Source organism: Sinocyclocheilus anshuiensis, unplaced genomic scaffold (genome assembly GCF_001515605.1).
Source record: "Sinocyclocheilus anshuiensis isolate Anshui unplaced genomic scaffold, SAMN03320099.WGS_v1.1 scaffold2171, whole genome shotgun sequence".
NCBI lineage: Eukaryota > Metazoa > Chordata > Actinopteri > Cypriniformes > Cyprinidae > Sinocyclocheilus > Sinocyclocheilus anshuiensis.
The window spans coordinates 887,438-902,220 of record NW_015537929.1 but is presented as its reverse complement, the minus strand read 5'-3'; the positions used below and the strand labels follow the sequence as shown (position 1 = coordinate 902,220).

Here is a 14,783-nt window from a genome sequence, read left to right as displayed (position 1 = left end):
TGTATCCCTAGTGAACAGAATCCCTAACAAGACACTAAACCCATTACATGATTTCCAGCATTTGTTAGCCTCTGCAGCTTGCAGGCTAAACAAACATTCAAACATCCCCTGAATGCATCAAACCCGCTGTTTTAATGGGTGCCTAATTAGTAAAACACACTCATAAACCAACAAATGAAATAAAGCAATTCAATAAAGCAAAGTAGGCTAAACAAGATGGCGCCATGGATGGCTGCCTCGGTTTGTAGCTCTTTGGTACTTTTACTATTCTTGTTTGTTTGTCTTTTTTTTTTGTAATTTTTTTTCCCAATCTGCTTGTACGAACTCCTAGATATCAGAAATAGCACACCAAATAACTGCCGACTTTTGAGCATTCAGACCAGTGGTGTAGCAAGTCAGCCCCGGGACCATATGCAAAAAAACATTTGTATGGCCCCCCAAACGTTGTAGGTTAATGTGGGCTCCAACGCTCCTTATTGTTGTCTTTTCTGAGGTAAATAACATTACATGACTATTCACAAGCTGTTTTATTGATGGTATAAATGCTTGGATATCAGAATATCAGAAGACATGTCGAAAAACTCTCATGTAATCGATCAATCATCGGTTCGAAAATTGTCAATAAAATAGCTTGTGAATAGTCATAACCGTCAAAACATAACATTTACCTCAGAAATGCCAACAATATAACTTTGCCAATATTGTTTTATTATTTTCAACAAAATCAGTAAGTTAACCACCACAGACCTTTTTTTTTTTTTGGAGTAGGTGGAATTTTTGCATTAATTAACTTTATTCACGCAATATAACACAACTTTAATCTCATAATTTTGACGTTATTCTAAAAATATTATGGTACTAAAACGCTGCCATATTTACTGAATTACTTAATTCAAACACTCTTGGCACAGCGGCCCAAAACTCAGAAGAACAGAAATAAATAAATAAAAAAAACATGGGACTGCACTACATCCTCAACATCTGGACAAACCAGGGACTTATGCAAGGATCCTGTTTGTGATCTTCAGCTCCTCTTTCAACACCATTATCCCGGATACCCTCCTGTATAAACTGACCAAGCTCTCTGTACCACCTCCACCTGTCAGTGGATCATCAGCTTCCTGACAAGACAGGCAGCAGCTAGTGAGGCTGGAAAAACTCACATCCAACACCTGCACCATCAGCACTGGAGCTCCTCAGGGCTGCATTCTCTCCCCACTGCTCTTAACCCTCTACACAAATAACTGCATCTCTAAAGACCCCTCTGTCAAACTCCTGAAGTTTGTCCTGGATTCAGTCATCGGTCTCATCCAGGACAGTGACGAGTCTGCTTTCAGACAAGAGGTTGAGCAGCTGGCTTTCTGGTGCAGTCACAACAACCTGGATCTGAACATGCTCAAAACTGTGGAGATGATTGTGGACTTTAGGAGAAACACCCCTGCACTCCCCCCACCATCATGAACAGCACAGTGGCAACAGTGGAGTTATTCAGATTCCTGGCCACCACCATCTCACAGGAACTGAAGTGGGACAATCACATTGACTCCATTGTGAAAAAGGCCCAGCAGAGGTTGAACTTCCTTCGTGAACTGAAAAAATGCAACCTGCCACAAGTGCAGATGACATAGTTTTACTCAGCTGTTATTGAGTCTGTTCTGTGCACTTCCATAACTGTCTGGTTTGGGTCAGCCAGCATAACAGATATAAGAAGACTGCAATGGACTGTCAGGACAGCAGAAAGGATAATTGGTGTGCACCTGTCCAACCTTCAGAACTTGTACAACTCCAGAGTGAAGAAACGAGCTGGTAACATCATCACAGACCCCTCTCACCTGTTTGCACTTCTCCCCTCAGGCAGACGTTACAGATCTCTGTGCACTACAACATCTAGGCATAAAAACAGTTTTCCCCCATGCCATCTCCAGCTTGAACATCTAACACAGAAATTACCACCTGTTGTCTGTAATTCATCTGTAATTATTGCCTCTCTCTCAAGTATTATGGAAGTACATATACATATTTTAATTTATACAGTAAATAATGCACAAATCTGTACGTAAAACTTCTGTTCCAGATGTTTACCACATTATTATTATTATTATTATTATTATTATTATTATTATTATTTCTATTTAGCTGTTTCTTTAGTCTTCCATATTTAAATGTTCTTTCTGTTCTCATGTCATACATGTATGTATGTACCAAGAGCTCCTAAAAACACAACCAATTCCTATAAAGCTTATTCTGATTCTGAGTAAGATATTAAAGATGCACATCAAGCTATTTTTTTTTCAGGGAAATTTGAAACAGATATATACATATATTTTTAACATAAAAATTATCCAAGTATCAAGATGGGTAGATACATGTAGGTACAGCAGACTGAATGATCTAAAATAGCATATTCAGGCATAATAGAAGTGAGTCATGAGCATATGATTCATCTTTTTTTTTTTTTATGTGTGCTTAATTTGCCCTTAACTTACAATAACCTCATTGTTATCTTGTTTACTTGCTTTAACTTGTAATATTAAAGGTTAATGCAAAAGCAAACACTCCAGATATTGCAAATAGTCTGGTGGCCGTCAGCTGGACTTCCAAAGGCTATTAATTTTAGCCTGATTAAACTTTAATTAAACAATGCTGAAGAATATAACTGTTCTCCAGTGAATGTGGTTAATTAGATACAACCTTAATATTCAAAGTGTTCAAAGTGTTGCAACAAAGTTTGTTTTGCTGAAGCATCTTCTATGTCAGTCATGTAAATAACATCACATAAAGGGAATATGGCTAACAAAATTCACATTGATGTTGATGTTTGCAATCAATCCAACAGGCTGAGAAGTAATATGGTGTTGCAACAATGCACATACAATGTGGGCTGCCAGCTCATTGTTTTGGGTTGAAAGGATCACATGACTGTTACATGACTAGTACTCCAGTTACCCCAGGCCACACTACAATGCAAAAACAGTGTTTTGAAATTGATTCACTTAACTTGTCATGCTTGACTCTTCTGTCAAAAAAATTTGAACTTTTCTGATTGAGGATGAATTGCACAGAGGATGAAAGCTTTTACATCCCCATGTCCAGGACAGGGCTTGTCAGGGGTCCTTTCGAGTACACCCAGTACTATTTAGCAGAACCATGAAAATTCAGTGCTTTGAGTTTCTATTTCTACTGGTCATTTTTGATTTACCTATCAATAGGTTCACATTGCTGGTTACAACTTCGGCAGCCACTCAACTACATTTTGTTCTACTCAGCACAAGTGTGGTCATTTGTGGATTCAGTTTCTTTCTGCTCCTCGTGCATTGGAGTCCTCAAGCATGTCCACCAGTAAAATGTGTCTTTGGTTCCTCCAGCATGAATGCATTCCAGTTGGTTATGAAGTCTGGTATCCACCAAATCTTCTCAAATTTTGGGACCTTTTGGGAAGGTATAAAAACAGGCATCTGGGCATTTTGCAAGCGTCCTGTTGGCAAATTTGCTACACTGCTGCTCATAGCTCCCCCACAACAGGATGAACAACACTGATGGAAACAACTTTTACATTCCTACATCCAACAGGACAGGGCTAGTGAAGGAGTCCTTTATTAATATATGCAGTATTACCTAGCAGATTCATGGCAATATAAGGCACTTGCTTTTTATATGTTTTTGCTGATCTGCACCTCTAAATCTCATTTTGGTAAACCTGGCTTTCTTTTTGGATTCATGGTTACATTCTACTGCTCCCTTGCTGGCTATAAGGCTCTGGGTCACACAGGCTGTGCCACTGAAGGCTTCTTGGCTACACTTGGTGGTAAGAAGATTTCAGCCTAGTTTAATGTTTTGTTGTTTGGGATTCCACATTGTGATTCCTTTTCATTTTTGTCTACAGTGCAGGTTTCTCTTTGGTTTCTGGTTGTGCTTGCCATTGAGAGGTACATTGGGGAGCTTCAAATTCTCTTCAAACCATGCAATAGCAGCTATCGTTTTCATGCAGTTCATGACCTGTAGCTTTTCAGTGCCCCCATTTTTGGGCTGGTCCAGGTAAGTCGCTCATGCTAATTAGACACTTTGAATCAGTGGAAGAGAGAGGCTCAAATAGTCATTTAAAATTCTTCATCTTGATGGTTTTTGGCTTCTTGATGAGGAGTCCTTAATATCAACGAGCAAAACAGAGGTGTGCTCAGTATTTCTTGTGTAGAACTATGCCAACTGTGTTTTCTTGATTCTTTTAATGCTTTTCAGTCCACTGTCTTCAACAAGCATAAGTTCACATGGATCAATCTCTGTACACTCCATAATTACGGGCCATATACCTCTTCTCTCCCTACTTTGGGAAATATTATTTTAAAGAAGACTTTTTTGTTAATGCAGACTAGGTATACATCACATCCAGTGTTGGGCTCGTTACTCCAAAAATTACTTGTTACTAGTTACTCCTTTCAAAGGTAATATCATTACATTACTTTTCCTTCACGCTCCACAGAAGTTGTGTATCTTCCCCATAAAATTCTTCGAAAATGTTACTAACAATATATTTGTGCCCCATCATTTGACCAAAATCTACATTGGATCACAGTCAGAAGTTAAAACACTCAATGGTGATTGATAGTGACTTTTAAGTAAAAGTGTTGTATTAATTGTCATGTGTAGCTTGAAGCTAATTGTAGCTATAATTTCTCTGTTACCCATATATGATTATATTTCATGAAGTATTTTATCAAAAGAAATCACATAAATTCATAAGATTTTTATAATCTATATTGGGATCAGAGGTATGTGGGTGGGCAAGTCATGTAGTGCCACAACTTACACATCTGTGTTCAGATCAGCTTTTCTCATGACAAAATCAGTGTAATGGCAATATTTCCATCCCCTGAATGTAAGCTTTTCCATATTCCAAGCTGACTTCATGTGCCTGCTCGAGTCATGAAAATTATGAAAATAAATCTAGGAATTATTGGATTGTTGGATTTCAAATCAGTAGGGGTTGAGGCATCAAAAGTAACTAAGTAACTATGGATGAAATCTTATTAGTAGTTGTACTACTAGTTACTGCAAAATGTAATATTATTACAGTAACTACTGCCCAACACTGATCATATATATGGTTTCTATACTCTTTAAATAAATAGAGAATGGGTAGATTAGTAATTAGAACACATGGTTATCTCATGTCTCTCCACCAATGCTTCAAAACAAGGTAGCTCACCACTAAATCTAAACATAAGCCTCTTTTCTTGACATCATCACATGCAAAGGTCATGACCAGAACTGCTTAAACCCACCCAATGGTTTAGTGAGAAACATAAGACACATAATGACCTTTTCGAGTCAGACATCATGCCTGATTCTATTAATATCATTATATTTCGCTGCATTGCCAGCTTTTCTGTATATATTTTCCTAAATGTTATTAATATTGAAAAGTAGAATAATAAATACATGCACACAAATGTTGTTTTTAGTGGGTCTAATTGATGGCTAATAGTAAAGTTAAGATGTACAAACAAAAAGCTCCAAATTGAGATCACAAGACTAAATTAAACCTTTAATCATGACACTTAATTCTAGCATGCCACTTGAATGTGGTACTTGCAATTTTTTAAAAATTGTTTTATATACAGATTTTATATAAAGTAATAAGAATGACTACAAAATTGCAGTGCAATGATAAGCTATACCTTGAAGTTATGTGCATTCAGGGAAAATTGTAATTGAATAAATATAGAAAAAATAAATAAATAAAATGAATGAATAAATAAATACATACATATATACATAAATATAGTACTACATTCACTATTATTTGTAAACCCCATCATCTTATTTGAAACAACTATTTACCCTTAATTCTAAATCATCCTTAACATTTTTCTTCATTGGAAATATTTGTGCTCTTGATTTTGAGTTATTCTCATATAATTCTCATATAATCATCTTCCAACATTTTGAGGAAAAAAAAAGTCATCTGAAGCAATTTGACCATCACCAGGTTTTTTGCACCCTGATGGCAACTAACTATACATCTCATTGGAGTGATTTCTAATTGTAATTAATCTAATAAATTTTCTAATAATCTTCCATCAACTTTGTAATACAAAATGCTACAGAACAAGTGTGTTTAACAACTATTAGACCAGAATTATAACCTATTATGGGACAACAGTTTACACGTCTAAATCTGACAGGGAATCCCCCTTAAGTGTTCTTGTCACTAAAAACAGAAACGAGTATTTAGCAGTGTAAATACATCAGACAACAATCTCATTGTTTTCATGAAATACAGTGCTGTGTATACTCACTCTGAACTGACAAGTGAGTTTCTTAATATAAAAATCTCAAATGTCAAAAGAGTGTCAAGATCCAAAGCTTCACGTGATTAACTCAACACTGATTATGTCTGCTCTTATCATTTAAATCCCACCTTGCAACACCCTCCCCACCTTATGCTCCTGGATTTATCCCTTATAAGGAACCTCAGACAGATATATAACACAACCTTTGCAAATAAAGAGCAGGTACACTGCAGTAGATTGCATCCTCTCCCTGGTCTGGATCGCTAGTGGGCAAAGATGAACGGCACTGAGGGAAACAACTTCTACATCCCCTTGTCCAACAGGACAGGGCTAGTGAGGAGTCCTTTCGAGTATCCACAGTATTATCTAGCTGATCCATGGCAATTTAAAGTGCTTGCAGTCTACATGTTCTTCCTCATGTGTTTTGGTTTACCCATCAATGGCCTTACATTGATGGTTACAGCTCAACACAAAAAGCTCAGACAACCTCTCAACTTCATTTTGGTTAACCTGGCTGTGGCTGGTGCCATCATGGTTTGTTTTGGATTCACGGTCACTTTCTACACAGCAATTAATGGCTACTTTGCTCTGGGACCAACTGGCTGCGCGATTGAGGGTTTCATGGCCACACTTGGAGGTGAGGAAAATGATTACACTGTATGTTTTCTGACTGCTTTAATCACATATAGTGAGATGTACTGTAATTTGGGTGCAGCTGATTTCACTATTTTATTTGCTTCAAAGGGCAAATTGCCCTTTGGTCACTTGTGGTGCTGGCCATTGAAAGATACATTGTGGTCTGCAAGCCAATGGGTAGTTTCAAATTCTCTACCAACCACGCTTTGGCAGGAATTGGATTTACATGGATAATGGCCTTGTCATGTGCAGCTCCACCTTTGGTTGGCTGGTCCAGGTCAGTCTAATAATATATACTATATTATTAATTTGCCTTCCATTGTAGTATAGATGAGTGTAGATTGTAGTTACTATGCTCCTGGATTTATCCCTTATAAGGAACCTCAGACAGATATATAACACAACCTTTGCAAATAAAGAGCAGGTACACTGCAGTAGATTGCATCCTCTCCCTGGTCTGGATCGCTAGTGGGCAAAGATGAACGGCACTGAGGGAAACAACTTCTACATCCCCTTGTCCAACAGGACAGGGCTAGTGAGGAGTCCTTTCGAGTATCCGCAGTATTATCTAGCTGAACCATGGCAGTTTAAAGTGCTTGCTGTCTACATGTTCTTCCTCATCTGTTTGGGTGCACCCATCAATGGCCTTACATTGATGGTTACAGCTCAACACAAAAAGCTCAGACAACCTCTCAACTTCATTTTGGTTAACCTGGCTGTGGCTGGTGCCATCATGGTTTGTTTTGGATTCACGGTCACTTTCTACACAGCAATTAATGGCTACTTTGCTCTGGGACCAACTGGCTGCGCGATTGAGGGTTTCATGGCCACACTTGGAGGTGAGGAAAATGATTACACTGTATGTTTTCTGACTGCTTTAATCACATATAGTGAGATGTACTGTAATTTGGGTGCAGCTGATTTCACTATTTTATTTGCTTCAAAGGGCAAATTGCCCTTTGGTCACTTGTGGTGCTGGCCATTGAAAGATACATTGTGGTCTGCAAGCCAATGGGTAGTTTCAAATTCTCTACCAACCACGCTTTGGCAGGAATTGGATTTACATGGATAATGGCCTTGTCATGTGCAGCTCCACCTTTGGTTGGCTGGTCCAGGTCAGTCTAATAATATATACTATATTATTAATTTGCCTTCCATTGTAGTATAGATGAGTGTAGATTGTAGTTACTATAACAAACAATTTTCTTTTTCTTTTCTTTTAATTTGGTCAATATTTATAAATGTTAATTTACTTTCAGTTTATGGCAGTAAAAGGAAACTTTTCACAGGTGAACACACAGAACTTTTGTACCGTTTATTGCTTTCTCATTCTTAGTAATTTTGCTAGATTTTAAATGAAAATATTTAAAATTGTGCAAAAGTACACAGTTTACTAAATGCAGTTGTTTTATTGCAGTTGTTTTACATTTCCTAACATCAGGTGAATTTCTTTAACAGATATATTCCTGAGGGAATGCAGTGCTCATGTGGACCAGACTACTACACCCTGAATCCTGAATACAACAACGAATCATATGTCATCTACATGTTCGTCTGCCATTTCATATTTCCGGTCACCATAATCTTCTTCACCTATGGACGGCTTGTTTGCACAGTCAAGGCGGTATGAGATGTAAATTTAAACATTCTTGTAAATCACCAGTTATTGGAATACTATGTTAAAATGACATCATCCTTGGTGATTTTACCCTCTTAGGCTGCAGCTCAACAGCAGGACTCAACATCTACCCAGAAGGCTGAGAGGGAAGTGACAAAAATGGTCATCCTGATGGTTTTGGGTTTTCTAGTGGCTTGGACCCCTTATGCCACTGTTGCTGCCTGGATCTTCTTTAATAGGGGAGCTGCTTTCAGTGCTCAGTTCATGGCTGTTCCTGCCTTTTTCTCAAAGAGCTCATCCATATTTAACCCTATCATTTATGTGCTGCTAAACAAACAGGTAAATCATATATCAGAATTGCCGGAATGTAAAGTCATATCCTGCACATCCCATTTACTCTACTCTCTCAATTATAAAAAAAAGTGGCAAGTCCTCAAAAATGTACTAAGTGAAACATTGTTCTGTACAGTTCCGGAGCTGCATGCTGACCACACTTTTCTGTGGAAAGAACCCTCTTGGCGATGAGGAGTCATCAACTGTGTCCACCAGCAAGACAGAGGTGTCCTCTGTATCTCCAGCATAGACTTTTGAACTTCTTTCACGATTATGTTCTTTTAGCCATTGACCAATTTCGGCATCTTAAAAAAAAGAAAATAAGTAAAAACAGAGTTGAATTAGTTGATGCATCTCATATGGCTGTGTTCACTATATGACCATCAAACTGGTGAACTCACAAATATTTGTTAAATAAGTAAAAGGCTTTTTGGCTGCAATGGGTTATCAGTGAACTTTTGTATGAACTGGGAGGCTAGCATCTTTGGCCTAAAATGTGTATATATTTTGTACATAATGAACAAATGGATAGAAATAAATATTGGCATTAAAAATGTCTTTGTTTTCATTATGAAATTAGTCAAATTATTGAAAGTAGTTTACCATTAGCAGATTGAGCACACTCTATTTTTAAATCAAGGCACAATCCATGTAGTATTAGAATGCAAACAAATTCATCTGTAACACATCTCTCTCAGTAAGGCTGGACATTGCAACAAGAAAAACTGCTGTCTGCAATATTGTGGACAATGAGATTTACATATTCCATTTAAGGCTAATGCCCCAACAAACATTCATTGTCTAATTAAGGTTTTTTATCTTTAATTTTGATAGAGTTTACAAATTTTGAGTGTAGAATATATACAAATTTCCTCACATACAAAAAGTTCCTCAAGTGTGAAAGTGAAAGTGAAAAAGTGAAAGTGACGTGACATGTGGCCAAGTATGGTGACCCATACTCGGAATTAGTGCTCTGCATTTACCCATCCAAAGTGCATACACAGAGCAGTGAACACACACAAACCATGAACACACACCCGGAGCAGTGGGCAGCCATTTATGCTGCAGCGCCCGGGGAGCAGTTGGGGGTTCAGTGCCTTGCTCAAGGGCACCTCAGTCGTGGTATTGAAGGTGGGAGAAAGCGCTGTACATTCACTCCCCCCACCTACAATCCCTGCTGGTACGAGACTCAAACCCACAACCTTTGGGTTATGAGTCCGACTCTCTAACCATTAGGCCACGACTTCCCTAATGGTTAGAGAGTGTATTGTGAGAGAGTATTAGAGAGTGTAAGTGTATTGTGTTTTGAATGGCAGACCAAGTATGTAACAATAATAGCCCCTTATATGTACATTTTGCTATCATAAAGTTAGAACAGGTTTTGGTTACTGCAATATCTAATGTCATCATTTCAGAATATACTGTTTTTAAGGACTGAACATGAAATTACTTGTGTGGTAATCAACTTTATGCCACAATGCTGTTGGTTAAACTTGACTTGTATTGAATCAGAACATTCAAGTTTGGAGCAGTGTGATTTATTTTAATAAGAGCTGACCAGGCTGAACATCAGCATTTCTTATCATTCTGACTCCTCCTAAATGTCTTAATGTGATCTTTATGATGCTCAGACAAAGCACTACTGGCCAGACATAGAAGCAGAGAGAACAGAACAGATGCAACTCCAGGAATGTTCTCTACAAGACAGAGCAAACACAACAGCACCTTGGCTAATGGTCCAATAATGTTACTGTCAGTCAAATTACCTTGTGGAATCCAAGAAGGGTAGTAGTTAAGTAAATAAGTTTACCCATCGCAATGTTCTTGAGGATGTAATTTTGACAATCTCTCACGCAGCAACTTCACAAGATCATGGTCCATGATCATGGTCACCTTTAACAAGTTTGAACAATTTGCTGTTTGACTTAGGAACAGGTCCTAGGCTAAAACTTTAAAGGCTTTAGTTTGGATGTTAATCATTTAGCTTGGATGACAAACTACAGCTCAACAGTTTAAACACATAAGCTCATTTAAGGCTACCTAATGGCTTGGACAGCTATTCATTGGAACAGCACCATATGACATTATTACACACACAAAAAAGCGGGAAAAGCAATGAGAAACACTGAAACGCGATAAAATATGATTGTGAAAGTTTTCACAAATCAGGCTCAATCTAAAAAAAAGTGATGTTGTATTTCAGCGGTCTGCGTGTTTATTATAAATTGACGTTAAACGTGAAGCACGCCTATTTTTCACATTCCTGACTAGCGGACTTACTAAAGGGTTGACGGACAAGAGCTTTGCTGTGAAAACATTCACAAATCTATCAGGTCAAGAGGACACTGGTTTCAGTATAACTTTTGGAGTTATAGCTACGCATTTAAAAATTAAGAGTCACTATAAAAAAAAACAGATTTCGGACTGTACCGCTTCACATGAATTCACAAATCATGAAGAGTGACGTGATATTATTTGCATGTCTACAACAGCGCACTTCTGGGCCAAACTAAATTTGAATATCGAACCGCAAACTATCTTCACTGCGGTCACCTGACGCCTGCCTACCTGCCGATGTTTGCAGCGCAGTTGCTTTGGACGGAGCGGCTGGATCTTTGACGGGTGGATTTCGTGGTGGTTGTCGACGTCGTCCTGTGTTCCCTTTTGCCGTTTGGGGTCCTGCTCGTCTTGGCTTTGTGGAATGGGAGACAAGGGTTGACAAGGATGCTCTCACATTACAACGGATTACACTGTTTATCTCACGGCTAATTTCGTTTGGACTTTGGGTCGGACATATGTTGCTCCATATTCTCACTCCGAACTATGCGTTTGACTCTGATTTTTCTGAATTTGTGTGGTTGATGATGTTCATGTGGTTTTATTGTTTTGATCCTATTTTCACTGTTTTGAGCTCTATAAAAGCTCTAAATTGTAGGCTATAGCGCAGGCTACATGTTGTATGTCCAGCTCCTATTCATCCCAAAATAAAAATAAAGAAAATATATAGGCCTATATGTTTTGCTATTTTTATAGATAGTTTGCATTTTGACATTTTCACTTTTAGATCATTTCAGTGCATCGGTTGATCAGGTTCACAAAACAGGTCTGAACGATTTGTTCGTGAAAAGGACTGTTTTTATGATCCTAAAAAGTCAAAAGAACTTCCGAAGATCCAAAGCTTTACCGGGTGATTAGCCCAAGAGTGATTATGTCTGCTCTTATCATTCAAATCCCACATTATAACACCCTCCCTATTTTACGCTCCTGGATTTATCCCTTATAAGGAACCTCAGAGGGATATATAAACACTCCTGATGCATCTTTGCAAATAAAGAGCAGGTGAAGAGCAGCCACTCGCAGCAGCAGTACCACAACAGCAGATTACACCCTTTAACCCTCTGGATCGCTAGTGGGCAAAGATGAACGGCACTGAGGGAAACAACTTCTACGTCCCCTTGTCCAACAGGACAGGTCTAGTGAGGAGTCCTTTCGAGTATCCGCAGTATTATCTAGCTGAACCATGGCAGTTTAAAGTGCTTGCTGTCTACATGTTCTTCCTCATCTGTTTGGGTGCACCCATCAATGGCCTTACATTGGTGGTTACAGCTCAACACAAAAAGCTCAGACAACCTCTCAACTTCATTTTGGTTAACCTGGCTGTGGCTGGTTCCATCATGGTTTGTTTTGGATTCACGGTCACTTTCTACACAGCAATTAATGGCTACTTTGCTCTGGGACCAACTGGCTGCGCGATTGAGGGCTTCATGGCCACACTTGGAGGTGAGGAAAATAGTTTTTTTTTTTTTTTTTTTTTTTTTTTTTGATAAAAAAAAAAAAAAAAAAAAAGTAGGAAAATATTTTTTTTTTTTTTTTTTTTTTTTTTATATTGACTGCTGTGAGGAATTCTTGAGGTGAATGTCAAAGTACAGTGGACTGCAATTTGGGAAAACGTACCTTGTAGGGTGTTAATGGATTTTGTCATTTATTTGCTACACAGGTGAAGTTGCCCTTTGGTCACTTGTGGTGCTGGCCATCGAAAGATACATTGTGGTCTGCAAACCAATGGGTAGTTTCAAATTCTCTTCCAGCCATGCTTCTGCAGGAATTGCATTTACATGGGTAATGGCCATGGCATGTGCGGCTCCCCCTTTGGTTGGCTGGTCCAGGTTGGTCTTATAAGACATTATGCAATCAATTTGCTGTCCAAACATTTCAGTGGAATGTGAGGTTTTTTTTTTTTTTTTGATGAGATTTATTAATACATTCAATTTAAAGCAGCACAATAAGGCTTTTTACAGTTTTATGAGCACACTGAACTTTTATGCTAATTTTTAATTATTTGTACTAAAAGTAGAATTTGTTTTTACATGCCTAATTGCAACAGAGAGCAAATTTTATGATTACTCTGACTGACATTTTCTAACATCAGGTGCATTTCATTAACAGATATATTCCTGAGGGAATACAGTGCTCATGTGGACCAGACTACTACACCCTGAATCCTGAATACAACAATGAATCATATGTCATCTACATGTTCGTCTGCCATTTTATATTGCCAGTCACTGTAATATTCTTCACCTACGGACGGCTTGTTTGCACAGTCAAGGCGGTATGAAATGTCAATTTAAGCATCCCTGTAAATTCCCAATTATTAGAATACTATGTTAAAATGACATCCTTATAATCATCCTTGGCGATTTTACCCTCTTAGGCTGCAGCTCAACAGCAGGACTCAGCATCTACCCAGAAGGCTGAGAGGGAAGTGACAAAAATGGTCATCTTGATGGTTTTGGGTTTCCTAGTGGCTTGGACTCCTTATGCCACTGTTGCTGCCTGGATCTTCTTTAATAAGGGAGCAGCTTTCAGTGCCCAGTTCATGGCTGTTCCTGCCTTTTTCTCAAAGAGCTCAGCCTTATATAACCCTATCATCTATGTGCTGCTAAACAAACAGGTTAAACATTTATCCGATTTGTCCTACATATCCCAGACATCCCTTTCTATTTCTACTTTATCTTCTCTCACTATTGTCTCTATAAAAAAATGAAACATTGTTCTTTACAGTTCCGGAGCTGCATGCTGACCACACTTTTCTGTGGAAAGAACCCTCTTGGCGATGAGGAGTCGTCAACGGTGTCCACCAGCAAGACGGAGGTGTCCTCTGTATCTCCAGCATAGACTTTTGGACCTCTCACAGATTATGTTCTTTTAGTCACTGACCAATGTGGGCATCTGAAAAAAAAAAAAAGAAAGAAAGGGGGTGGAAAGAAATTGAATTAGTTTTGGTTGTGTTCACTATCACCATTAACTTGGTGAACGCAGAAGACATATATTTGATGTGTGCAAACTTTAAAAGTATTTATTGGGTGATCAGTGAACATTGAAATTGTGGTTTTATTTTTATGCAACGGGGGGGGGCTAGCATTTGTATCTTTTGCCTAAAATGTATATATATTTTGTAAATAATGAAAAAGAACCCAGTATGGGCAGACCCAGTATGAAACCCCTAAGAAAACCTTAGTGAATATGTAAATTCCGCTATTCTTAAGTTAGAATTGTTCTAGATTGTGGACTGAAGCAGGGTGATCTATAATGAGATAAACAGGGTGAACATCAGCACCAACTTCTCCTACCATTCTGATCCTGCCAAAAGATCCTGATGCGACCTCCATGATACTAACACACAATGCTATTGAGCAGACATTAACTGCTACAATTCCAGAAATGTGTTTTCTCAAATATAAACAAGAATCAGCAACACCATAGGTCCATGTCAAAAATAACCCTTTTGGAATCCACAAAAGTATATGAATAATATATTTTTCAAGTCTATAGAACAGTTCATATAAATAGTAGCTAGTAGTTGTTTGTTTGTTCGATTTAGTATACTAATGAGAATGTATTCA

At 38.2% G+C, this 14,783-nt stretch overlaps 2 protein-coding genes across 3 annotated transcripts; both read left to right on the top strand.

Annotated features, from left to right (window-relative positions):
• The first annotated feature begins 6,484 nt into the window (after positions 1 to 6,484).
• On the top strand, positions 6,485 to 9,178 carry LOC107658029 (green-sensitive opsin-3). Of its 2 annotated transcripts, none has more exons than XM_016446419.1 (5): positions 6,485 to 6,927; positions 7,035 to 7,203; positions 8,385 to 8,550; positions 8,644 to 8,883; positions 9,014 to 9,178. In XM_016446419.1, exons 1-5 carry the CDS (start codon positions 6,567 to 6,569, stop codon positions 9,125 to 9,127), a joined length of 1,050 nt encoding a protein of 349 aa, XP_016301905.1. In that variant the 5' UTR covers positions 6,485 to 6,566; the 3' UTR covers positions 9,128 to 9,178. The 2 variants fall into 2 exon arrangements, with proteins under 2 accessions (XP_016301905.1, XP_016301897.1); XM_016446411.1 differs by lacking the exons at positions 6,485 to 6,927; positions 7,035 to 7,203 and adding exons at positions 7,331 to 7,765; positions 7,873 to 8,041.
• A 3,005-nt stretch (positions 9,179 to 12,183) lies between these two features.
• LOC107658020 (green-sensitive opsin-2) lies at positions 12,184 to 14,306 on the top strand. The gene is made up of 5 exons (XM_016446399.1): positions 12,184 to 12,657; positions 12,875 to 13,043; positions 13,324 to 13,489; positions 13,592 to 13,831; positions 13,942 to 14,306. The coding sequence occupies exons 1-5, from the start codon at positions 12,297 to 12,299 to the stop codon at positions 14,053 to 14,055; spliced, it is 1,050 nt and encodes a 349-aa protein (XP_016301885.1). The 5' UTR covers positions 12,184 to 12,296; the 3' UTR covers positions 14,056 to 14,306.
• Positions 14,307 to 14,783: the final 477 nt, after the last annotated feature.